Source organism: Dromaius novaehollandiae, chromosome 2 (assembly GCF_036370855.1).
Source record: "Dromaius novaehollandiae isolate bDroNov1 chromosome 2, bDroNov1.hap1, whole genome shotgun sequence".
Classification (NCBI taxonomy): Eukaryota; Metazoa; Chordata; class Aves; order Casuariiformes; family Dromaiidae; genus Dromaius; species Dromaius novaehollandiae.
Window position 1 is genome coordinate 77,633,589 of NC_088099.1, and position 27,643 is coordinate 77,661,231.

At 40.0% G+C, this 27,643-nt stretch overlaps 1 protein-coding gene across 1 annotated transcript; it reads right to left on the reverse strand.

The window, feature by feature from the left end:
* Nucleotides 1-367: 367 nt before the first annotated feature.
* Nucleotides 368-27,516, reverse strand: GLIPR2 (GLI pathogenesis related 2). The gene is made up of 5 exons (XM_026108625.2): nt 27,347-27,516; nt 14,102-14,210; nt 10,850-10,953; nt 3,366-3,443; nt 368-2,294 (listed from the first exon to the last, which is right to left on the reverse strand). Exons 1-5 carry the CDS (start codon nt 27,357-27,359, stop codon nt 2,134-2,136), a joined length of 465 nt encoding a protein of 154 aa, XP_025964410.1. The 5' UTR covers nt 27,360-27,516; the 3' UTR covers nt 368-2,133.
* Nucleotides 27,517-27,643: the final 127 nt, after the last annotated feature.

The following is a 27,643-nucleotide window of genomic DNA, read 5'->3' on the forward strand; positions in this document are numbered from 1 at the left end:
CTTAAACACACATGTAAAAACCCACATGAGTGGGAGTAAAGTGGGTATTTACTGAGAACATGTCAACCTAGAGAGGGCGCAGAAGAAATGAAATGAAGTAGAAATGGGAGTTTCATAGAAAGATATGCCTATTTAGCTTTGGATTTAAGTGTTAACTCAAACTTTGTATAAAGAGATGATAGGCATTTTGATCTGCTGTGTGATTTATGATTTATTAGAAAGTCTTCCTCCTTTCTTTCCTGGACTAGAATATTTGCGACTTTTTTGCTTTGTGTTATAAAAGTAATAATGTCGTATGTCAATGTCTTGGAAGTAAAATTTCCAGATTACTCAACAAAGACTGAGATAATAGCAAAGACTTGAGTAATTCATATTTAAAAATATTTAATTTCCAGATGTTCATTGTGTGTGTTAAACTCTTGGTTACAGCAAAAAGATTGTAACATACAGTACCAGAGTGACATATTAAGCCATAACAATACAATTTATTACAACTGTGTAAACAAAAAGAAATATATCTGCAGTGGCACTCTTTGTGAGCCAAATTTTGGCATACAGAATCTCAGAAGTCAAAACAGACACACACGGGAAAAAAAAAAAAATCTTCAACTTGAAGCACAGTATATGAACCTGGCCAAAATAGCCTAACCCACATTTTATACGAGAAAAATTTGTCTTCAGAAATGTTGCTTGCTTGCTTTTAAGGAAATTAAATCTGAATTTTTTCAAGACATCTGTCCAAAACAGGAAATATTTTTATTATTATTTTAAGATATCAACACAGTAAATTTCTCTTAATTATAACCATGTGAATACCTCCTACTGAGACATTACTAAACAGGACTAAAGATCATTTGGTAATATTATTGTCTGTATAGTATGACACCTGCTGAAGGTATTCTCTAGGAAATAAAAATTGGTGGAGCATCTTGTGTTTTGTTTTCCAGTAACCTAAGACACTTTTTTTCTCTGGGGCAATACTAGTAAGTTAGGAAAGATTACTTTTTTCTTATGGAAAACATACTTCCAGGTAGGTTCCTTCATAAAATCAGGGCACATAAGGAGATATTCCTGTGTCTGATGTCCTGACCACAGCTGCTGCACCAGAAAGGCATGAGTTTCTTTCAGCTCCTGTGTAGTATCTGTCACCTCTACACAGATGTGCTGGTGCCTTATGGGTGTCTGGTACTAGATACCTATACATGGACAACTGAATTGTTCCCCGATTGTCTGACAAATGCACAGAAAACAAACTCTCTAGTTGTAAGTTGACTGGTATCTCTTTGATTTTGTTAGATGGTTCACGTGCAAGGAACTTAGAACATTCAATAAGTTAGAAAAAGCAAGTGTTAATATCTACGGGAAAAGGGAATATCTTGTTTTCCTTAGTGGAAGTAAATGATTATAAGACAATGTATGTACTGTAAACTGTAAGATGGAGTTAGGACTTGAAATATACTTCATTTCAAGTACATTTTAGGTGCTAATATTTAAACTCTAATGCTAGAAATAAAACATTTTTGATAGCTTTCAGGTTATGCATTAGTTATAGCTTGCTTGATAGATACAACTTTGCCAGCAATATTTAAAATAGTGTTCAGTGACATCCTAGTAAAAACACATAGATCTGAATTCCACTGCATTACATACATGTACCTTTCACAAGGAGGGATTTGCATATGTTCCATCTGTAGAGAATAGACCCCATATTAACAAGAGGTATAGACAGAGCTAAGTTACAGTTATTAACAAATATTCAAAAACCTGGAATATATAATTTCAAGCTGACATCTTCAGTTTACACAAAGCTATACACTTGCTTTTTTAAAAAAGACATCCAACGTGTGCTGACTCACATGCTTGCCCAGAGTTCATGCAAACTATTAAAAAAACCTTATAAACTCTTGCCCTTCACAAATTCTGCATATATTTCATTTTCAAATGAACTGAAGGCCCCTCAGAAACAATGGGGACCTACAGATTGACTGAAGTAACTGCTGTACCTGTGGAAAGAAGGGAACAACAGTATCAAACAGGAAATTTCATTGAATTGTACTTCACTTCAGACACTGTCAAGTCCAAATCCAGATTCATTTGTCATTAAGCAATAAGACTACCCTTAAAAAGGAAAAGTTATTTTCTTGGAGGAAGAACATTTTCTTCATAGTAGCCTGGGTTTACTACGTTTCCAGCTGGATCATATCTAGCTACCACAAATGTGGAGCCATCACTAGCAGATGCTTTTCCAACTCCCATCTTTTTTGTGTTCTTCCAAACCATTGCTGTGAAGTGACCTGAAAAATCAGAGAAAAACAGATGCATTCATTTTAGGTACTAAATCTATAAAATTCCTTTTAACTCTCGAGGAGAAAAAAGAAGAAAGAAGCATAGAAAACTGCATCTGCCTCTTTCTCTGACAGGAGAACAAGCTAAGAGCATGAAAAAAAGAAACTAGAGATCTAGCATTTTGTCTTGAAAAAGCCCAGTAAGATTCCCCACTAATCTTCCCAGTTCCATGTTCCATTTCCAAGTAAGAATATCTACTAAGAAATTAATGACTGAAGTAATTTGATGAGTATCTGATACAAAATTCTCCAAAGCACACATCATGGTCTTTCCTCCCTGCAGTATGATTGACAAAAAGCAGTACTGCCAGTGACTATTACTCTTTTGCTTTCACCATCTGATCCTCCCCAATCATGTCTGTATGCACAGCTAATCAAAATAATACTTGTTTCCATGGCTGCTTCTGTCAAGTTCTAATAGCCACCCATTAGCTGTGCTACTCCACCAGTTGTTCCCTCTATGCACAGACAAACCCCAGGAGAAGTAAGTAATTTTCTTCATCTGAAACAAGCTTGGGAACATCTCTTGCTTGAGCATTGCTCAAGGAACAATGTTCTTAGGTTCATTCCGCATCATATTGCCAGTATGCAGCCAATAGGCTGTGGCTGAGCTCCAAATTACATCTGAAGTAATCTCTGTGATTTCAGTGATGTACTTGGTAGAAGACACATGTCAGTGTAGAGAACACTGATGTATATTTAGTAGACACCTGTATGATATCAGTTATATTTTCCTAACTTCTCCAAATTAATTTGTCTTAAAAATAAGTTGCCTTTTAAAATCATTGGCATTGAAGGAAAAAAGTATTTAGACATATATATATCTTGCTTACTTCCTCATTTACTACAGTTCCCTGTCACCCTTCTGTCAGTTTCTAACATAAATCTTTGGGAAAATTCTTTCCCCCCAACTTTTTTCTAAGAAATAAAAAATTTTTGCAAAATCCTGAAACAAGTGGGCTAGTCGATTTCTTAAAATAAAAGCTGCTTTTGAAGAGACAGTGTTCTGTCTGAACTTACCTGTCCCAGAAGAAAATCCTGGGTTTTGAAAACTATAATTTTTTATTTCACTGTACCATCTGTCAGCTACGTCCTTTCCTGAAACACAAAAGAAATCTGTTGTGGAATCACGACAGGCAACATAAACACAGAAAAACGTAGCTCACAAAGCCTGGCCAGCACGGTCTTCTGTTAACAGCTGGCAAGAACTGTGCAACTTAAGACAATTTCTATAAACATGGAGAAACGGTCCTTTTACCAAAGAGAATTGTTGAAACATAGGCAACATGGTAATACATATTACCAACCAAAAATTTATTGTTTCATAATAGCTGTTGCTATTCAGCTACTAATAGTCCAATGGCTTTTGTTAACCATCTAATGCAATCAATTACATGAGCTCTTCTCAATATCTTGATTAAAAAAAAAAAATACAGTCCATCAAATTCTTCACTGAAGTGCCAGGGACTGTGTGGCCAGCACAGTCTGGCTCAAAGCCTATGTAAACAATCCATTTAGGAGCTGTACAGTTATGTAGAGTTCATCCCATTCAGGGAAGATCTCTGCAGCAAAGTGCTCTTCTGGTAGGATACAGCTGATGAAGAGTACTATACTATCACCAACAGATTAGGAAATAGGACCATATACCAATTCTTGGCTGTAGTTAAAACTTTGCAGGGTTGAAGTTAGAAAGGACTTCAGACAAGAGAGATCAGTGTGAAACAGTATTTGGATTGAGATGGGGCAGAAATCCCTTTTGTCCTCAAAGAAATGTTTAACCCTCTGGCAATTTAGCACATTAAGTCTACATTTTTTCTGTCCGTAACCTTCTGAAACTTTCAATGCCATTTTGCCCTTTAGTGAAATTAAGGCACAAAGCAACACTAACTAAAGCCAAGAACAAAGAGAAGCAAAGGAGGCAAGCTCTCAAGCTAGCGCTTGTTCATTTGTTAGTGCTACTGTGTCAAGGCTTCCTTAGTGGTATCCTACTGTACAGTGATGTATGAGCAGCCTGCAGTTTACAGGGCAAGACTTGCACTTAATTATACTGCTCTCTTGGTGAGCAAATGGAGCTTATACAGCAGGCAAACTCTTCTCTATGTTCTTTTAGTTTGGAGAAGAAAAAAATACGTTGAGGTTGGAAGACTTATTCCCTATTCCCTCCATTCCTACAACTTGAATTATTCAATTATTCAACTTCAATTATTCACACTGCATTTTGACACTCTCTGTTTGGACCAGTTCTGCACAACTCTGATTATTTGCAGGAGTTTTGCAAAGTAGTGATGAAATAGGGAGTATAAAGGGAGTTGGAAAGGAACCACCTCTTTGGTGTTCATGAGAAAAAGGCTACACTTTGACCAAATAAAAAGTGGCTAAGCTCTGCCTGATTCAATTTATTGTCCCTTCCATTACTTGGGTCAACACCTCAGCTCTAACTGAAGGTTACTGGCATCTTTGAAAGTCCTTAGAGAAGCTGATGACAACAGGTTTGAACCCCAGCCTGGAAGGCAGTGAAGACATACCTCACTTGTCTTGGATGAGTGCTCTTGTCACTAGGCTTCTACAGTTGGCTTTTACCAGCTTCTCCTTCTCGGGACATGTTTGAAAAGACTCAAATGAGCTTTGCCAGGTCCTCTGAGCAAAAGGGCACAAGGACCTTTCTTACAGAGATGCCTCACACCTGCAGATCCAAGTGTATGAAAACATCTCTTTACAGCTCTGAGCAAAATAAAGAAAATGAGATATTCAACATCCTCTAGTTTTCTGGAGTGAGAGCCACTAAGAATAAAGGTATTCAGAAAGCAACTGCTAAATGCTCTTACTTAATACTTAAGCCATTATGGATTTCCACTTTGAGGCTCTCTAATTTGAGGTACTACAGACAAACATCTCAAATTTACATGGGTCTAGGAGCTGCTACGAAATGGAAGTCCTTGTGTTCAGTACCACCCGCTCATTTCATCAAAGGCTTTTGCTGACTCCTGGCTGTAAAAGGATTGCTATGACTATCACCACTGATATAGCAATATGTGGCTGTAAATCTCTGTGGGTGATGATGTTTGCCAAAGAAATAATCCATCCTTTTTTTGTGTTGAAGAATTAGGGAACCTGATGGAAAAGAGCAGATTCTGCTGATCTGCAATAAATCAGGTAGAACAGACAACACAGAAGGCAGAAGCTCAGAGCAGAACTTGCAGATGCTGTGCACTCAAAAGTCAAACATTATTTCTTTTCCATTACTTTTTTTTAGGAAATACTTATGTCAGACACTGAGGTGGGTCCAGGTTTTTCCCTGAGCTATATCAATAATGAAATTTCTACTGAGCACTCCAGGAAGCATAACACAAGGTCAGTTGACTTCATAGCAAGCTGCCAAAGCTGCTAAGCCTATAGTCATGCAGAACGCTGGTCCCTGGTGGACTATTGGCTGCAAAACAGCAATGACTCATGTTTTGCTATTTTGCAGTAAAAAGTCTTAAACTTATACAGTTCTAGAAGTCAGACACTGAGCTGTTACTTCTTTAAATTTCAGATGTTTATGATTTCAATCTGCTACGGTGATGGTGTTGTTAGCCTGGCAACCTGGAGATCAGGCAGTCACTGAATACAAGATATTGAGTGAACTGCCATCTCTGATACAGGTTCGTGAGCTGAAGGGACTGTGACCTTATCTATACAACACTGCTTGTTAGGCTGGTGCTCTCTAGTAGAGCTAATTTATATTTTTCACACAAAAATATAGCAAAACTTCTCTTGATTCCCAAAGAAAATAGTCTAGGAATAACAGTATGTTGCTTCTCTCCCTACTCTCCCTGCCCAAAACAACAAACCCCATCAATCTGTTTTATGGCTGCAGATTGTAATGCAAATAAAAATATCTGTTCCTTTGTTACTCCCACTAAAGCTGTAGTAAAGACTGAAAAATTACGAAGATCCGTCTGTATGTAATTCAAGCAGAAGAGAAAAAGCAGACAGTAAAAAACCATAACAGATCATTCTGTCCCACCTTAGACTTCAAAACTATGAAGGACAAAATGACACAAAATGTGACAGCAGACATGACAGATCTTATAGAGCATATATATTTTGTATGTATACCTGGTTAAGTGACTACAATATGTAAATAAAGTTCTACAGGTGCAGGATCTGATTCACACCACTACCAGCACACCATTCTCTCCATTAATATGTCAGTGTGACACAGCATAAAAAGAGTAATTCAAGAAAATGTCAACTCCATTCTGTTTACTGTAGCTCTAAGAAATCTGTCTAGGCTTCTTGTGATAAGAACTTAAAAAATGCAAAACAGAAAGGTTGCAAGACACATGGAAGTTGTAACAGACACATTAGCTCTTCCCCCCCCCCCCCCTTTTTCTTTTTTTTTGGAACACCGTCATGTGAAAAGTCTATGACTCATTAACTGAAGGAAGACGACAATGGCATGAGGTAAGATTATCCCAATCTTGTACATGAAAGAGAATGAGCATAGTTTTGTAACACATCTATGATGTGTTAATTCCCAGCCATAGCCAATGAAGGTGTGCAACTTCACTGTATCCAGACTGTGAAAGCCTAGAAGCTGATACCTGTGCTCTCTAACTTTCATATGTTGAACCAGTGTATCATTACATGGCACTGCTGTCATCCTCCTTGAATCAAAGAGCCATCACATCACAGACTGTAAGAAATTAAAGATCGACTTGTTCCCAGCAAAACAGAAAGTCACCAAAGGACTAGGCAGCTTTTGAAAGACTCTACCCTGAAACTACATTATAGAAATGGCCTGAAAGGGAAGGGAATGAACTGTATCTGTCAGATGTCAGAGGTCTGGGGAGATGAAGGGATACCTATGTGAAATGTATTACTATGCGAGAAGATAGGCAGGTACCTAGTGATTAAACATGCTCTCTTTTTTCCAAGATACTTTTCCTCTAATTTTTTTCCCCTGGGGCTGGGGAGCAATGCAGTGTTGGGGCATCAGCCCAACTGCTGTTTAAATTGACAGCTGATACACAGGGAACTGTGGGGAAACTCCGTCTTGAGCCCAATGACTCCTGAGCTGCCCAGGGCCTAGAGAAAATGAACTGATACGAAATAGCCCTGGGGTGAGCAGTCTCCTGAGCCTGGCTACTCTAAAGAAACTTGCATCTTCAAATTTGGTCATTCAGAGAATTGGCCACAGTATTTTCATTCAAAATTACTGTAGAATAAATGATGCAGCTATACTCAGTGCCAGTTTACCTTGCATTTGAATGTTCATTTCAAAACATTCTCCCTGCCCCCCCGCCCAAAGGAAAAAAAAAAAAAAAAGGAAAAAGAAAAAGCCTTCCAAAAGCTTCAGTTGGTTCTTGTACAAAACACATTTCAATTAGAAGGAAAGAACACACATGCACACACAAAATCTTACTCCCATCTCCCATTGCAGATCATAGCAGAAATGGTGGAAGTAAGCAAAGATCATGCAGATCTCTCCTACAGTCAGTACAGGTGCTTCTCTTCTGCAGCTTTATTGGCAGAAGCCATTAGTATAATGCTGGTTGTTTTTAAAATATCCTTCCTGCTTTCATTGCTGTAAACCACATTTATAGTTTCAACACTTTTCTATGGAAACACAATTTGGCTCCACCCTTCTAGTGATACCTGACCTACTCAGTCAGGCTCAGGAGGTGTTATTCTGCTGACACCACCCTCTCAGAACAGTGTCAGGTATCTTATAGCAAAGATAGTAATGATGTTTGCATTACTCGTTCCTCATACAATCACTTCTCTGTGTTTTATTTCCATGTTTGCAGAAGTCCTTAATTCTCTAGGCCCAGCCTTGCTGTTTTTCCTTATACTACAAAATACTTAAATCCTCCAGTTATAGCACTGAGTAAAATTACTAAAAACATTCTAATGAAAAATCACTGCACACAGGATGTGTTTCTGTGCAACAGTGGGTGGCATCATGGAGGTCTACTTAAAAAGTATGAACCTCAAACCTCTTATTTTTCCTTGAACATTTTTCTAGTCTCTCTTATCACAACCTCCCTTCCACCAGCCTCAGTGAGAACCAGCAAATAACTATTAATACAAGACAGAAAACAGGAGATGTAACTTTAAATTTCCCTCAGAAATAAAGTATCTACCTAAATAGGAGTCATGCTAATAGTTTTAAGAAGTAATCCTCTGTTTCTAGCATTCCTCATCCAGGTTCTTTTTTTAGCAGCACTGTATGAGCCTGGTATTGAGGAGGTACAAATGTGGCAAGACGGGCTAGGAAGCACTTCTGTGAGAGCATGCTCCTTCAGGGCTAGGGTGGAAGGCATCTGTGCCACCCTGCCCATTGGTCCAGGTCCAGACCCAGGTTCTTCCCATCACTGTGACATTTCGGGGAGAACATACAGTGAATTCCTTTTTTTTTTTTTTTTTTTTTATCTCAGGGATTCATAAGCTGCACTGTTTTCATGGGCAACATGGCACATTCTTTCACAGCAACACCATTAGCCCCGGACAGAATACAGTCATCCGGTACTTGCCTTTGGTCTCCCAACACAGGAGAAATGACATGTGGCATCCTAAGAAGTCTGACAAACTACAGCCACCAAGACAGGCTGCAGTCTCTTGCATTAGTGGCAACTGAGAGTTCACTTATTTGAACACAGACAAAGGAAAGCCTGCCACAGAGCAATTTCTACAGGACTGGAGGGAGGAAACAGCTGTCTCCTATTTCTTGGACTATGGGGATAAATGCATTTCCAGCCACAGCTTTAGACTGTGTAACTCCAAAAACCTGAATACAATTTAAAGGTATTCTTGGGCCTGGAGAGGGGTCACACTAGAAGGCTCTTGTAGTTTAAAGCTTAAACTTTTTCTGAAACAAGGAATGCATCTGCTGGCATTCTTACAGAACTCAGCAAGAGTCAAAACAAACAACAGCATCAAGCATCACCTTTTAGAGAGAATAAGTAGTATGCTAGAGGTTTACTGAGTTTTGCTTTATCGGGGAAGGAAACTGGAAGAGACTGGCTCCCCTTGTTAAGCTCTTGAATAGATGCCTAATATAAGTTTCAGCCTCAGTGAGCAGGGTACAAATTAACTATTTGGAACCAATTATATGAAAAAGAGAGAGGAAGAATGTACCAGCTACATAAAGGCAAAGACTAAGCCCAGACAGGAGAACAACTTCCTTTGCAGAAGTAGTTTTCTCATTCTGGTACTTTGAATGATCCTGCTATATAGAAAATGTAGTAGTCAAGGAGATAAAGTGAGAATTTTACAGAACAGAGGAGGATGTAGCTAAAACTTCTCAGCAACACACTCAGTCCTGTAGATAAAAAATAGCAATAAAACTGCTCAAAACTGGCAAGTTATGCATGGAAACAGTGTAGAAGAAAACAAATGCAATCCAGAAGAGGACAGTCATTATATAATTTATGGAAGGATCTGTTTATTTGGTTTCTGGCTTTCTAAATGAGAACTCTGTGATTTGTAACTTTGGGGGCGGAAGCATGAACCATTAGAACTAATAAAGAAGGAAGAATTAAGCTCAGTCACTGAGTCACAGGCACTATGCAAACTTTGCCATACATCTGTGTTCCCTCATGTCACTCTGAAGTCTTGCTTCAGAGTCTTGCGAAGGGCAAAATGCCAAACAGTACTGGATCCTGTATTCCTCCCCCCACTTTTTTTATTATTATTTTTTTTTAATAGGAACAGGTACCCTTTAGGGACTTGAGCAAAGGAACCTAGCAATATCCCTGGGTCTAGAATTCAGTTACTAAATTTCCAGGTCCTTAAAACTGGGTTTACAGTCTACAGAGGAGCTTATATCTCCCCTAGACTGTGTTGAAAATTCCAGAGAAAGATAAGAATAAAGAAAGCAAATGGTCACTTCTAATATATGCCACCTGGTCTCTGAGCAGGCTAAGCATTAACCCTGCACACTGGAGAAGGAAGGAAAGAAGAGCCCATTGAACACAGTTCCAACTGAGTGCTCATCATAGGCTGTCAGTGTGACTGAAGTTAAGCTTCTCAGGCATCCAAACTGAAGGTTGCCAATTAACATATTCCATTCATGATCAAAATGTACATGGAATATATTTTTCTTTGAAAAATGAAGGCAAGGACAGGGCTCAAAGCCTTGAGGGAAAGCAGTGGAGACTAAGTGCAGCTTCCTTACACATTAGCCTGCGTCAGTTTGGTTTTTCCCCTTTTTGCCCCCACAAACAGGAACTTCTGTTTGGTGAGCAATGGCCATTTTTCCACCTTCCTCACCACAATGGGCCAGTGGTCTGCCCTCTCTTAGGCTTGTATAAACTAAGGATAAAGGTGAAGAACAAGGCACTGATGGCTTCTTTCTTTGCTCCCTTGGACATACAAGTAACATCCTTCTCCAGCGCTCCAGACAGCTCCGCAGTTGGGATGGTGGTATACAGTCATCTATGTGCTCAGTATGTCCCATTCCATGAACTGGGCTGTGGTGGTTGAATTTGAATAAAGTTTAAAAGAATAAAATTTACCTGGTTGATCATAGGATGCCCATGCTAGGTTTTCTCCACATTTTCCATTAGCAGACTCAGAGCTGTGTTTGAGGACCCTCGTGGTAGCCAGTTCTTCTGCATACCTAGCAAAGGAATCCACACATTATGTCACTGACCACAGCCAGAGACACGCTGAGAAGAGAAAGAGGAAGGAATGCAAACCAGGAATGATGTTAGAAGAGGAGGATTTAAGCTAACTAACTCAGTTCCAAATCCCTGAGGCCAAGAATGCTTTGAGCCTACATAGATCTAAGAGTCAGGAAAAGAGAAGGCCCAGAGGTCCAGTCATTTTCTCTGTCCTGCCTAAGAGCTTGTCTCACTACTGAGAGGGGCCAGGAGGAAACAACGGGCACAGATCTCCCTTCACCATTCTCTGTCCACATTTGAGAAACCCACAGGCTATCCTTAGCTGCAACTGCTGCAGTTAAAGGAAACTGAAGCACATGCAGGAACTGCTACAAGTGCCAGCTCCAGATGTTTCTAGGGCACCGCATAGGCGTCACCTGCACAAGAGACAATGTGGCTTAGAAACCAGAATACAGATGAAGGCTTCATAAACTGGGGGGAAGAGCAGAACCCAAGCCCTCTCAACCAGGCTACATTTGCTGTAGCCTGTCCTGGGATCTCTTCAGTGACATATCCAGCAGAATAAAAGGTACACTTAAATCAGTTTTAGCTGATAAGCAGAGACTTGCTGCAAGCATTGCGAGGCATAAGCTTAAATGTTCCTAATAAACAGACTAAAGTGGGGATTCACTAAAAGCAAGTGTAAAAAAGCCTACATTTAGGGGGAAAAAAAAATCACATATAAAACCCAGGAAGAATGTGCCAGGCAGCAGTACTGAAGAGAAGGGCAGCAGCATTGAAGAGAAGGGGACCACATGGAAAACCTGAGGTAACAATTGTGTATACTAACAAAAGGGTACACAGCACTGTTTTTATAGAAGGTAAGATGTGCAAGCCTGCAGTAAGACAAAAAATACATTGCACAATAGGATTAACAAGAATGTCCTGTGTAAAATGTAATTATTTTCTTTATTCAACATTTGAAAGGCTTCAGCACAGAGACCCTGAAACTGGAATGACCATTTCCTGTTTCCCACGGCACAAGAAATAGGAGGCAACGCACAAAATCATCACATAGTAGATTTAAAATCAAATAAGACAATGCACTTTTTTCACAGAGTAAGCACTTATTGGAACTCATCACCATAGGATGATGCAGAGACCAAAGCACATATGAGCTTGAAAAAAAAATGGACAAATTTGGTGGTGGTGGGGGTGTCATAAAGGATTATTAAACACAAATGAAGATGACGTAACCTGATGCTTAGGAAATCCATTAGCTGCAATTTCCAGGAGGAGATAACAGGGGAAAGACCAGTACATTTGGTCTGTCCTATCACTTCTTCCCTAAACATGAAAGTACTGAAGTAATGAAACATTACTTCTTCCCTTCCCTCCTGGCATCTGTCAGAGACAGGATATTGGTCTAGCTGGACATTTTGGCCTGCATCAGTACTTTAGTTATTAAGTTCTGATTTCCTTTTGTCCTGTTCCTCTCCCCTTACTAAAAAGGGAGAGAGCATTTGGCTGATCCTGCAGCAAAATTGTTTCGTTTAGAAATAATGAAAACCTGTCAGTTGTTAGTCTGCTAGATCCTGAACTAGATGATCTCTTCATGTTCCTTCATGCCCTATACTGCTGCAATTCTGTAATGTTTCTCTTCAGAGATTCACACATTACAAGCAAGCGGCAAGACTAGAACAAAGTAAACACAGCATGTGGACAAAGTTGCCAAGGATTTGAGATGAAGGATGCAATTAATTTGCTCTAGCTCAGGCATCTGAAAGTTTGACATCTGAATCTGAGATTGTCACCTTTACAGTTAATGGAGATAAACAGGTATCTGTGGAAGGTGACTCACCTCATACCTCATCCTAAAGCAGGGATCCGATAGTGAATTCATCTAACCTGTCTCAATTCTTGAGACTGAAAAGAATAGGAAACAGACCATTTTCAAACACAGATAGAGAAGTACAGCAAAGTACCACAGGTTACAGACAACGACTGTTACCCTGCTTGTTAAGTGACAGGGCAGAGAAGATCATTTGCATTAAAGATACCAGATATATTTAAATAAAAGGCGAAGCTCTTTCTTGAATTTAGATTATGAAAAATCTGTCTTGAAATACGTGATTTCTTATATTTGATGTCTTCTATTCAGATCAAACCATTTCTGGTTCTTGCTATCAGCCAGTTGCACCAGTCTCTGAACAAGTGTCTTAGCAGTTAAGTTACTGACAGCAACTAAATACAGGTTTCCCACTGTTATGCTTCACAGTGGGGAGACTCAGCTGAGACCAGAGAAGACTGTGAGGAATTCCAGAAGGACCTAAAAATACCCAGCAAGGGCAATAGCATATTTAGAGATAAATACAGAGCAATGCACATTTGACAGGAAAAACTGAACTATTCATACAAACTACCCGGTTTAAACCAACTGTAACTGCTTTGAAGGCACAAGGGCAATTGACAAGTCAATGAAATCTCTTCCTCATTGTGAGGCAGCAAGTAAAAAAAAAAAAAAATAGAAACAAAACAAACCCTTGAAGAAGAAAAACCCAGAAGATTACAAAGCCATGCAGATGAGTCACTGGCATTCCATCTCTCAGAATACTGTATCCAGTTATCATAGTGTCTTAAAAGAATGTGGGGGGGAGGGGGGGGAAGACAGAATAAGAGTCTGCTTGCAACCAGAGGGCAAGTCTACATGCCATGTACACAGTTTTGTACAGCACAATACTTGGTAGAGATTTCTGATCTAGGAGTGAGGGAGCAGATGCATCCATGTAGCAGAAAGCAACACCATGATGAGACAGCAAATCAAGTTCTGGAATTGGTGTAGCCTCGCTGGCTCAAAGAACTCTGCATAGTTATGGTAGAAAGCCTAATAGGAGATAAGTTACTGTGTCTGCAGGGATCAGACTGGCCACTATTTAGTTATAATGAGGTGGGAAGACTTCTGATTTCTGAATAGTTTAATGAACATTTTCTCCATTACATTTCCTTTGTACTGTGAGGACCTCTTCCCCCTCCTGAACAATGGAAGATCATGATAAATTTTCAAATCTACCCTCAAAAACGTTGCTATAAAGGGAAAGGACCATGTACAGTCAGACCATAAAAGTGATAGAAATCTCATTAGAGAAAAGAAAGGACTGAACTCACTGTTGCGCCCCTCTGTTTAACTTCTTGCAGAGTTTTAATGGGGGGACTCCATGTTTCTTCCGGTAGTCATTATGTGCCTTCAAGACCTCTTCAGCAAATTGTTTGGAAGCTGAAATCACATTTTTAAAAAAAGGAAAGGTCTGTCAAATAAAGACATCAGTGAAAATGGAAAAAGCATACCCTATAGATTGTGAAGCTAGTGCAGGTTGGACAGGTTAGTGGAAGAACAGAAGCATACCACCTTCATTACCTTCGTGAGTAGAACAAAATGAACCATTAAATGCCTTCCATCCAAAAACTCTAGGTGACACTTCAAATGGGATAGTATAGATCCATTAAAGGCTGAAGAAAAATGTAAACCTTCCTCAACAGCAAGGGACTTTAAGGTTAGTATGACTAATTTTCATTTTAAGATTTCTTTGCACTGCATGACCATTGCAAAGAAGTCTCAGGGTAAATTAGAATTAGATTCTTTGAGAAGATGCACTAGAAAGGCAAGTTATTTTCATTTTATACAAGAATTTTCTGTATTTATCAAGACACCATTAAAAAAAAATGGAGATATTAAAACGTGTAGAGATTTGCAAATACTTTGAAACCTGCACCATTCTTATTAGTTATATAATATGAATTCTTAGAGAGCTCAAAATACACCTCCTTTTAAGACAAATAACTGTCACAAGCAGCCAGTGGCAACAAAGGAAATAATTTGCTGGGGAGGATTTTTTTCTGTACTAGGGTGTATTTGGTAAATAAATGAACTCTGAATTTATTGCAAAAGCTTTAAAAGGGCTCATGTTCGTACCTTGGAAAACCTGGGAATTTCAGTAGCCCAAGGCAGAGGACAAGTGACAAGTCACAGTGGCAAACCAGAATTAATTCATTTTGACAGCAATTTTGTGTTACCTCCCTTCACACCTTTGCAGAACTTTCCCACACTTCACAGAAAAAGAATCTTCCCCAAAGGTGCCCTGTGGAGTTCTCTGTTTTGAGAGAAATTTGTAATCCAAAGCAGGGTGTTGGGACAGAGAGAGGGGTATAGGCACATCTTTAGAAGAGAAAGGAAGATTTCACTTTCTCTGTACTGCTGAAGCTTCTGAACAGGCCAAGATATATTCAAATATCAACTCTGCATTTACAGTGGACAGATTTCTACATTTAATGATTGACCAGCTTCATTTTCAAATACCCTAATTAGCAGGATTCCCATCACTTTGCTTGTAAAATACTTTCGGAGCCCTGATAGACCTCATGTATAGACAGTTTTTCCTGTTATTAACCTTACTTTTCCCAAGTTCTTTTCAATACTCTTGATTCTAACAACTATAATCAATAATTTATAGAGTGTATACTATTCTGTTGTTTTTAATGATGTGTTTTCCCCCAATGTAGTTGTCCTTTTGCATATACTGTTCTTGTAACTTTTTCCAAAAGTAATTCCAAAACCCAACCCACATTCATGCTTTAAGCTGTTCTCAGAGAGTTCTCTCTAGTTTCCCAGTACCTTTCAGATAATATGGCAGCCTAGGGTAAGTTCAATATCCAAATACACATAGAAAGCCATTACTGTTTCACTCAGTGCTTTAGAACTTATGGATGCAGTTTGAAGTTGGGTTGATCTTTTCTGGATGAAAGTGTTAGTACAGACATAGATCTAACGTATTCTCCATCAACATGCTTCCAAGCTAGATTCTCTGGTATAAATTGCTGGCATAAGGTGCCCAGGAATTAAGCAGCAGGAATTCCGTTGAGTGATAATAGATCTGCCAACCACCTCTCTCTTCCTGCACTTTACTTCCCACATCCCACCTTTCCCTTCAATTTTAATGAGTCATAATGGGCACACAAATTGCACATCAGATAGAATAGGTACCTCCACTTTGGTTCTTAAAAATCGATACACCCTTTTGCTAACAAGTCTGTCCAATCATTCTTACTATGATTGCTCCTAGCTCACAGATTCCATTAGGCCAGAAGTCTTAAATCTGCTGCATTGCCTACTTTCAAAGCTTCTGTCACAGGTTACTGAGAAAAGCAAGCTTACAGCCAGGTGGCTTAACTTCATTGTGCTGGGGTCCATGTCTACAGCAGGGAAATTTTAAGACAGCCTGCAATACAAGACATTAGAAACTACATCACATTCTTCAAGCTGCTTTTTTTTGCACAAAACTACTTTAGCGCTTGTGGCTGACATCACCTAGGCTTAAAACCTCATCTGCTCAGCATTAAATAGTGGATAAATAATTTGACCTGCAAGTGTAAAAGTTGTTATTCAAATGGTTTGTTTCCAATTACGATAACACAAGAATCAAACTCCAGAAAAAAGCTTAAAGTCTATTGAAATGCAGATTTTGTCAATTGTTGGTCCATCCGTTAATGCAAATATTGAACAATCCAGTTCTGTATTAAGATTTTGACCTACAAAGACCAAAAATTATGGACATAACCGACAGTTTCTTCAAGCCATGGCAGACACAGCTTTGCTGTGCCTTGAGACCCTCCATCCTCCTCCTCCCTTCCCTCAAAAGCAATTGCTACAGAAACACTTATCTACCATGACTCAAGCTCACACGCTAACCTCCTCTCTCTCACGTGCTAGTTCTCCTGTGCATTCTGATGTGTGGGGAGGGACTCCCAACTGCCAAATGTATTTCAGATTTGTTTTGGAAGACATGTTAAGTTTTTCCATTTTATCCATGTTCCATATACTGAGAAGCCAGACATTAAAAGTGAGAGTTAATGGGAGTTTTCAGGCTCCCACCCAGATGGGAACAACTTCCCAAAAAGCTTTGGAGCAGCATTTTTTTTCCCTTCACATAGACTACTTAAGCTGCTAGGAAAAAAAAATATATTTCCTAATGCCAGGAAGCTGTTTCAGATCATGAATCATTATAGAACTTTTTTTTTTTAAGCTGTTAGATACAGTTGCTTGTTTCTCATTATTCACACATTTACCTGTTTTCATTCTTCTGGAATGTCAGCTAAGATGGACAGCACATGACAATGAATGTCCAGGCTATGATGTGGTATAGAGCACACCCTGCAGCTATGTTTTCTGCCTTTCATTGGTTCCATTGACCAATTTTGAGTGACCACGGAAAAGTGAGCAGGGGCATCTAGGCTGACTTTCCCCATGAGATTCATTATTTCGAGTAATCCATTTCTCCATTCTTTTACCTATCTCTAAACAAAACAGTGTCAACCTACTCGATCTTCTTCATGCGAAAAACTCCTGCTCCCTCTTCTCTGAGCCCCATCTTCTCCTGCTCTTTTGTTCTCTCAACTTAGCTGAACTGAAGTGAATTAACTGAACACGCCTTCTATAGCACTAGCTGCTTTGCATCACCTTTGCAGCCATCAGCTGGTCCTACAACACCGGTCTTGTAGAGCTGCAAGATGGCACGTGTGGAAAGGGTAACAGTGAAATATTCCACAAAAACAGGAAACCTCTCTACTCAGGACCTACACAGCAGAAATGCTGTGGGTAGCCCTTAATCCACCACTTAGAAGCCACAAAATTATGCCAGGCACACTCTGGACTAGTAAAAATATCACACTTTTTTGTGGCTGAGTATCTATTCCAATGATTCAGAAAAGAACACAGTATTGATTTCTAGAAGTACCATTATTGTCTAGTCAGTGGTCTCTATCCTATGGCTTATGGATTAATCTTCACAGGCAATTTTGTACTTTCCATACACACTAAGTTTTTCTGTTTAGTTTTCAACAGATGATTAATATATAATGCAGTCAACAAAAAGGACCTCATGCAGAATCCTACACAAAAGTTTCCCATGATGTCTCTCTCAATCCATTTTTGAACCATGACATAGGCCTCAACTTTTCACCCTGTGTGTGCAGGAAAAAGGAGATAATGATCCCCCCTTTCAATTTTTCCCCAAAATAAATACTCAAAAGTGTACCTGTATAATGGCTAGAACCATGTTTCTGAAGTGGTAGTTTCAACATACATTTCAAAGGACCCACTGTTTTGGAAAGAGGTAAGTGCAGAAAGTTGATGCCAACAACTTTGGTGATGCAGCTCATCTTACACAGAATGCCTCATGTTATTTCCACATTCATTCCTGCCCTGAACACAGGGATGTAGGGAACGGCGATCGGAAGATCTCGCGATGGCACGGAAAGAGGAAGGAAGAGGAAGGATATGACGTAGAGATAGCAGTATGCTTATATACCTACAAGCATACTGCTATCTCTACGTCATATCCTTCCTCTTCCTTCCTCTTTCCGTGCCATCGCGAGATCTTCCGATCGCCGTTCCCTACACAGGGAAGAACATTACTTATCTGAGCAGAAAAATCCAGCTGTCAGAATACATGGCCTGGACACAATGCAAAGTGGACAGGAAGTGCATGAAAAGGTAACTGTTCAAACACAGAGTACAGCTCTAATACTGAAATACCTTCAGTCTCACTTGACTGTGCAGAATTGCTCTACTCTATTCTCTGATGGCAGAAATGGAGTGTGGAAGGAGACTGCAGCAAATACAATTTTTAATATCCCCAGCAGAATTTTCTCTGTGAGAAAATTCAATATGGGTTTAGGAAAGTGCAAAATAATCATCATATCAACAAGTCCTCTATTATCTCCCAGATAACTGAGGATGCCTCTATTTTGACAGACTTCTCAAAGTGTATTAAGAGATCGGAAACAAACAAAATTCTTCAGAAAAAGTCATCTCAGCTTCTAATGACCACATTCTCATCTATACCGGGTCTTTCTAAAAGACTTTTACTGTAATTAATATTTATTAAAATTATATATTATCTTTCCTCATCTGAACTATAACTCCTTGCAAATTAGGACAGCAGAATCTTTCACTCTCTAAGAATAATGTTCCTTCAATGGAGAAGTGAAGGACATTTAACTGATTTGAGAGAGGTTAAATGATGAGTTATGCCTCTATTGCATTTTAGACTTTGCACTTTGATTCAAAAATCACAAACACTCCAGGATGGTCTTGTACTGGGTGGCCTCTGGAATGTCACAAGGAGTGAGCATTCCATGTTTCTTACTCCATGTATTTGACTGCACCTTCTTGCTCCCCATTTGAGATAGTAATGCCTTCAAAGACTGGCCCTTAATGCTATTACTAAATATGTCATTTGGGAGCACGGATTTGACAGTCCAATTCATTCATCACTTAAAATCACAAAAACAGACTTCCTTCAGTGCTAAACTCCACTGTACTCTTAAAAAAAACTGGCTGATTTCTGGGAAACATACAGAAGAAATGGAAGCACATTTATATCTTGGAGGGAAGGAAAGAGAAAATGATGCTATATTCAGAAATTATATCCTGGTTGGGGTTTCTTCATCATCCTTTTACAATTTTGATCCAAGAATTCAGTGAAGAGGCAACATCTCCATCCCATACAATGGGCATTTATGGGAGATATCATAGTTGTCGGTAAACAACTTAATTATCCCAAGATCCTTTTTCAAGTCAGCAGAGAAAGTACTGCTTAAAGGCATGAAAGGAATTGAGGGCTATAATTAGACATGACTTTGAATGGGAGTAGTTTCCTGGAACTTTCTTGCATTTATCAGGCTGCTCAGAATAGTTCTTCTTTCAGCTCAGGAGTGCTCTCTGCACAGATGATTCTCTGATGTCCTTCATCATTCATTTTTGAATTATCTTTTCTTATACACTTGCTTATCACTGGAATGAGCTTCAGTGCAATAGTAAGAGGCTTGAGTTAATTGGACCTGTTGGACAATATCCCCACTCATTCAGCTGTCGAGGTTTCCTCTCCACCAAACTGGCAGTTTAATAACTTCATATTATCTGTGCCACATGGCATAATACACAGTTCTACCTCACACCCAATTTGAGGCATATTGTCTTAGAATAAAAAACTGCTGGTGTAATAACATTTCAGTGACATTAGGCATGTCACTATTTGATTGCAAATCCTATTCTTGTTATAATAGACAGTGTTTATTACTTCCTCACTTAAGGCCTTTTATCAGCTGTAGGCAATTGGCTACCTGATTAAAAAGGAGAACCTGGTGAACTGGAAAAAGCACTGCTCTGAGAGAAAGCGGAGCCTTTTGTGATATAAGCATAGAAAAAAACCCAAGACTAATTAGCACAGTCTTGAGCACTGACGAAACCAAGTTCATCTTCCTTTGGAAGGGCGGGGGAAGTCCTGTGCTTCTAACCCTCTCCTCCGCAAACAATCAGATCAATGAACCTGTCCACCAGTATTCTTTCACTAAGTGGTCATTATGCATGATGCATAGTCAGTCACAGCCTTATATCTAGAGAAGCCTGTGCTGGCTTTGCACATGAGAGATGGTAAAAAGTATTATTTTTACTGCTATTCTACCATGGAGGACAGCTAAATATTATAATCAAGACACACATGCACAGACAGCCTCATTCAAGGAATAATGCTGTGATGCATTGCTGAATACCTTAACTAATGAAAGGACTGGAAAACCCTGGCAGACAGTTAAAAGGCTTAGTAGCTGACTTACTAAAAAGGCTAAGGACACCCTCTCTTTAATAAGACCTTAGACTCTTAAATCGAACTACCAGAGCATGCAATTCCTAGGACACATGCTTCCAAATCGGAAGCCTCACGTGACGCACATGTCAAAACTGACCACACTTTGCAGAAGAACACGAAGCACTCTTTTCCTTTTATTCTCCTCCTTCCTTCCCAATGTCAGGTCTGTGGAAAGTTTCTAATTACACTAATTTACAAACAAATAAGGTGCAATTGTATTCACAAACGAGTAACACTCAAAACCAGACCTCCCTACTACCAAATCTGCACTTCAGCCATTAGGTTATGATTCTGCCTTACAACAATGTTCTAACTACTGCGATGGCATGTCTGCAGCATGATGCTATGCTCCTCCACAACGAGCAACTCTCTAGCCCTTTGTAAGACACCAAACACATTTGGATGTGCTAACGAGCTATTTTTGCCAGTGATTTATTTACATTTTGGATGATACATATTCTAGCCCTCTCAGAGATGTGAATGCAGTGTTTCTAAGGCCAGCAATGGACAGAAGCTTGTTGGTACCCAGTACCAATTTTATTTCACATAGCACTGCAGCTGACTTGTGCCAACCCAAATCTTGGCAAAGTGAAGAACTTGGCATTTCTGGGATATGCTCTGCCATTTTCTACCTCCACCATTTATGTTCCACTATAGCTAGGGGTACTCAAACCTGAACTAGCTTTAATCTAATTAGCTTCAATACCCTCCCACCTTACTTTTATGCCAAGGGCATCCAAGCTAGTAGGGCATGCTCAAAGTATGCTTATTTATGCACCTCCCAGGCCATTCCCTGGAAATATAGCCTTTGCAGTGCACATCTCTTCTGATCACTGATAAAAGGTGTGCAGACTCACCTATCCAGTAGCCCAGACCAGGCAGGGAGTCACAGGAAGCTTTGGTTACTCAGGCTTACTCTCAACTACACCATTTCATTCCCTACCCACTGCTCAAACTAAATCTTAGTTCTCATGACTCAAGAGATTGAAAAAAATAAATTCTTTATTTAAGATATCACATAGACATACAGTTCCCCCAAGGAAGATAAGACCCCACCTATACCTCCAAAATCTCTGAAATTTCATATTGCTTCTGCAGCTCCTATTGCTTATGCACTGGCCCAGTGCTTGGGAGTCAAGGAGGAAAGAGACTGCAGTATATGCAAGGAATATATACGCATGCCTACAGGACTGCAATTCCAAAGAAGAGCCCTTTGCATCTCTCCAGAAAGCCAATGCCACACCTCCAGCATTATGTCATGGACTTCCCCATCCTTTGACGGGGTGTGCTCTCACATGACCTGCCTTGGGGGCTGCTCAGGGGAACATAACCCTCATGGACACAAGGACTCATACAGTGGAACTAAAGAAGCTAAGAGGTCTGCTTTAGTAATATGTCTTCCTAAAGGAAAATTCAAAACCAGATTACACCTTGTAACAGTGCTCTCTAAATCATTTGTTGTGGATCATTTATTAAACATCCAATACATGCCAATGGTCCACAGAGTTAACTTAAAAGCAACAAGTACATAGGATATAAACTAAACACATATTCAATAATTTCTTAACATTCACCTATCACAAACTATCATGAGAGTTATCTCAAGGAAAAGAAGTACCTCTGGGTACTACTATTGTATGGATTTCTTAGTCTCTGTATTTGTACTTATGACAGGGTATAGAGACTCCACCAACAGACACAACCCATTTCAGCCTAGTGATGGGGAAACATATGCAGAGACAGCCCTCACAATCTAAATTAGAAGCTGGCTTCTAAACCCTGCCACTACAGTGATGGCATGGCAAGGCTTCAGAAGGGCAGAGTTACCTTACTGTTCCATAATACACCAGCCAAGGAAGAGCATACATCTCTGTAGCAATTATACTTAAAGCCCACATGATTTTTATGCAAAGCTGAGATTCACTCTGGTAACTTCAGTTCAGTCAACATTAAATAATATTTCCAGTAGCCTTAGACAGGGTTATACTGCCTTCCTTCAAAATACCCAGGATATTTCTACAGTCTCCCAAAGCCTCATATATACTCGCACAAGGGCCAAGTCTGAACCAGAATTATTAGCCACATACTTGGCCTTACCTCATCCTCCTCAGTAGGGCCACACAGCCCAATTCAGATATAGTTCCTGTTCAGACCTTCGAAGACTGGGCAGAACTTGCTTACATCTGCCTGTAAAAACATAATGTAGATATGCTCCAGCTAAACTTTTGCAGAACACAGTGGCCTTTACCAAAACAGCCATCTGAAATGTGCTTCTGGTCTGTGGGGACATGCAAGAAATAACTCAGCAATTACAACCAAGAAACTCATTTCCCCATTTTTTCCCCTGTACATAGAGCAACGATTACAGTAAATTCAAATCCAAACAAGACAGAAACTACCAGCTGTACTGAGAGAAAGCTAAGGCTCTGGGTTGAATGTTTTTGCTGAATTTCTGTAATAATTTTTTTTTTCATGCTTAATTAGATTTTTTTAAAGACTTCTTGGAGGATTCAGAAAAGAGAGCTATCTTGGGAACTGCAGACTGTTACATTCAGCCTTATTTTTTGTGAGCCCTGTGATGTTTGGTTTATCAGCCTTGAGCATTAGGAGCTAACACTACTGTTTAACACTACCTGGGAGTCACCACTATTGCAAAGGATGGTGGCTGTGCCACAGGCCATTGTCTGAATTCCCCTCATCTACCCTGCCAAACTGTGATTATACACCAGACAAGTAAAAATTAGGCCCAGAATACTGCTTGCCAAACTCTGATCCCTCCTGGCAGATTTTTCTGTATATATAATCCTTGCACCACGTATTTAGTAACTTCTACACACAAAAACTGGAAAAGTGTGGTTTTTTTTAATTGAATTGATTTAGTTGATTTTTGAAAGTCACTTTTTGTGCTACACCTCCAATTCGGTTTTGCTGTAAAGAGACACAGGCAGTAAGTGGCATTAATGGTAAGTTCTGCAAATGCCCTAATGTTACCACACCTGAATGTTTTGTTGCTACTAGTTATTCATTTCCTCTCTCCCTGCGGGCTGGTAAAAACAGCCAACACAAAGTGCGTTGTCATTTTGGCAGCTGGAGTGTAACACATTTTCAGAAAACTAACAGATCTTGTCTCTGGTAAATTTGTACTTTTGTTAAGAACCGCTACAGCTTCCTCACAGTGAGATTCAAGAATACAAGTTCTCATTTTGCATTCACGGAAGATGAAGTTCAGTGCAGAAAACACTCCAGTCCTTTTTACTAGGCTTCAAGATGGATCTTTAAAGTTAAAAACCAGCACATTCTTCTAAGGCACATTAAAAAAAACAACACAGAAAACTGCACTACTCCTGCTTCTTTTTCATAAAAGCCTTTTCTTTTGGCCCTTATTTATTTTTGTATTGACTCAACCGGCAATATAACGGGTAACTCCCAGCTATTTCTCTAGAGTCCCACCCACACAGACAAAAAAAAAAGAAAACCAAACACAAAGATACCCAATATTTACTGAGCCCTTTCTTGCCCTTCTCTGATAGCGTGCTCTACCATACTCTATAGCATGTATATCTGTTTAGTATACATATATAGCATACCATTAGTCAGAAGTCACAGAGCGACTCCCTTGCCATTGCCTCCGCTTGGTTTTTGCGGAGGGAAAGGTCCCTTCCCCCAGCATGCAGAGCTGAGGGAGAAGCGGAAGGAAATGAGACTTTCTGCAGCCTTTTTCTGACACCTTCCCAGCCTCCTCGGAGGCTGCCCCGGCAGAGCCGCAATCCTAGCCCTCCGCTGGAGCACAGGAGCAGAGCTGGGCACCAGCTGCTGCCTGGCACACCGTTAACAGCCACATTATGGCTGTCCTCTCCGGGCTGGGGCGGCTCTGCACAGCGGGGCCTCTGGGGCCACGCACAGCTGCCAGGGAGCCAGGACCCTGCCTCAGCGCCTGTCCCAGCACCAGGGCAACTCTGTGCCGCCAGTTCACCATCAGCTCACTTCCTGTCACAAAACGCTTAGCGGCTTCTTCAGTTTGGGATCTGTGGGGTGGGGAGCTTGCATGAGCTGCTAATCCAAATGCCGTCCCAAAAGATGGGACTGGCAAGAACTCCGGCGGGGGGTCCCTATGCTCTGCTTACGTATTTGAAGGAGTTATCCCCAGGGCAGCTGGTTTTCTAAACCTGAGGAGGCAGTTGCAGTATGAATTTGGTTTTAGCAATGTGCAGCTTCCAAGCAAGAAAGCTGAGTCAGAGGTATCAATTTCTTCAAACATTCAATTTTACTAAATGAAGCAAAACCAATGATGAGTCTCTAGCTCTAACGGTTGGAAAGAACGTTGATTCAAATATAATCCAACACCTAACAACAACACATTATTAGGGAGCTTTTATCCAAATGTATTTAAAGGCTTCTGAGATTTAAAAAACCCGATTTGTTTGTCTGGGGATACTTGCACCTCAAGACAGATTGACTGAAGATACAAAGTTAAACTTTTCTGAGGACATTTATTTTAAAAGAAAGGGTGGGCCCTAGTTTACATGAATTAGAGTGCCCTTAAATTCACACCTTCAGGTAATCTACCTTTTTTCTGATCCCAAAGAGAAGGAGAGGGCAAGCACTCTCTCTGGAGGTCACTGGGACATCAGACAGGTCCCAGATTGCTACATTTCCCTACGGCCTGCCTACCATAGAGAAAGCCTCCTGCGCCCGTTTTGTGTCCTTTAGAGTACTGTAGCAGAAACATGAGCAATTTTACCCAACACACAAAGGAAGCTGTGCTCGTTGAATGGGTGAGAGCAGCCACTTTGAAAGCAAACAACACTGAATGACCTAGGAGAGGAATTTCAATGCAATGGAAATGGCAGATGGAATTTAGTCAAAAAATACAATTGACAAGACAGGATTTCAGCTTTATGATTCACCCCAAAAACCTCAACCAGCACATAATGGTCAGAGACAGTCACCCACACCCAGTTTAGTATCTATTTGAAAAGCATGACACGTGCAACAAAACAATTTTAACATGCACTCAGATCTCAAGTTCTATTTGTATAGCAACTCAAGGAGGCAAAAAATATCCAGGCCCTGGCAAAAGAATTTCTAGTGTTGCCTTTAATTTTGGAACAAACAGCTGATGTTCAGTAATGAATGAGGGGGGGAATATAACAGTTTAGTGAAGCAGTCATTGCCTTATGACTGTATGAGAAATTTGCAAACTGAGACTGCACACACACTAATACAAGAGGAGATTTTATTCAATTCGGGATTGGGAGGGGCTTTTGTCCAATTAACTCTTCTAATGCTACATACAGCTGCTAGATTTATCTGATATTTGTACTTTTTATGCTATCAGCAAGGAAATACTGAACTTTACACTTCTGAATGACTACAGATATTTAAATTATTGTAAGGTTATGTACTGAAGCCTAATCCATTTGAAAACATCTGCAGCTTCCAGGGCAGAGAGCCAAAAACACACAGTGGCAGCTACATGGTGCTTAGCCTAGTTTGGGTGTCATACTAGTGCTACATACTGCTCCAGCAGAAGCTTTAGTAAGAGTAAGCCCTTTAATAATGACATTTTCAGAAAGGCTCAGAACCTGTTTAGGATGCTGACCTTTATAAAAAAAGAAAAAAAAACAAATATGCCCAATCTGAGGCCCATTAAGGAGTTACCCTAACGAAGATTTTCATCAAGTTTCACTGGAAGAGACCCGCATTTTTAAAATGGAAACAAGTACTAGATTCAGCTGAACATGTCCTATACATACTGCTCATGTACAGGATGGATACATTATGCCAGCAGGCTCTGATTTGCTATGGAAATAGCATCCCAACCACAAGAACAAAAAGCAGCTATTCAGTTCCACCACAGCTGCAGCAGATGAGCACAAATTTTCAAACTACATCCCTGCTTTTGTTTGACAGTCCAGAATCTCATCCAGACCCCGCTGGACTCAGACATAGATCATGACTCTAACAGGATGGAGACAAACAGGGCCAGAGGGCACAAGCTCCGTTCTTCAGGCCTCTGACTTCTATGTGACTTTAGAGGAGTTTCCCTCTATTTATCACACTTGAAGCATGTCAGACCTTGGTACAGGGACAAAGAGTGACAGCTGAGGAATGAGCCACACTGTGATCCACAGCCAGCAGAAACGAAGGAATCCACTGCCTTTACAATAACCCTCACAACTCTGGAGAAACCCCTGAACTCGGCAAAGTTAAAGACTGTACTCAGTTAAATTGTAACCAGATGTTAAATCTAAGTCCTTCCACAAAGAAAGGCAATAAAAAAGCTAATCTCTAAGCTTTGAAGAAGCATTTTGTTGCCATCTACAATGTGGGTAAGTTTTGCCAGACAGCTAGTGATAACATAGTTTTAAAGCTGCAGGGCTTATAATTTTTCTTTCTCTGAATGCTGTACAGTTACTTCATACAGCAAAGCAAAGCTTTTATTTACAAAATGTCAACCCTATATAAAACACAGTTACTTTTCTTCTACATTGTGCAGGTTTGGGGAAATTTTTTTTTCTGCTTTTTTAATCTAACAATCGCATTTCACTATGTCATAAAGAAAGCTCCTCCCAGGTTATACCATGCACAAATGAAAGCAGCTTTCTCTGAGTAAAGCCACTAACATTTTAGTAATGCTTTTGGAGCACAAAACCAGTCAATGGCGTTGTAAGAACATACAGCCAACTGCACTAAAGTACTTGCTCACCTGATTTTCCCATGACCAAGTTTTTGATTATCGCCTGATGCCTCCTGTCTTGACTTTCTCTGATGTGCGCTGGGGATGAGCTGCTGTAATTTCAGTGCGACTTCAGTCTCCTGCCAGCACCACTGCAACGAGCTCAACAGAACGAAATTGTAAACGCCCCTTTTCACTAGTTGAGCAAGCCTGCCCATGCCTTATAAGGAATAGGGACTTTTTTTTTCTTGAAAAGATCCTGTTTGGGGTCAGGAGCTATTTATTCTCCACAGTAACCAAGCAGCTCAAAAACACCATATGGTTTCA

What these genes read in the sequence shown, in the direction of transcription:
- GLIPR2 (XM_026108625.2), bottom strand. An exon ending in GGCATCCTATGATCAACCAG is followed by an intron (nt 3,444 to 10,849) that starts GTAAATTTTATT and finishes TTTGTGTTTCAG; the next exon opens with GAAAGGACGTAGCTGACAGA. An exon ending in AGGATTTTCTTCTGGGACAG is followed by an intron (nt 2,295 to 3,365) that starts GTAAGTTCAGAC and finishes CTGATTTTTCAG; the next exon opens with GTCACTTCACAGCAATGGTT.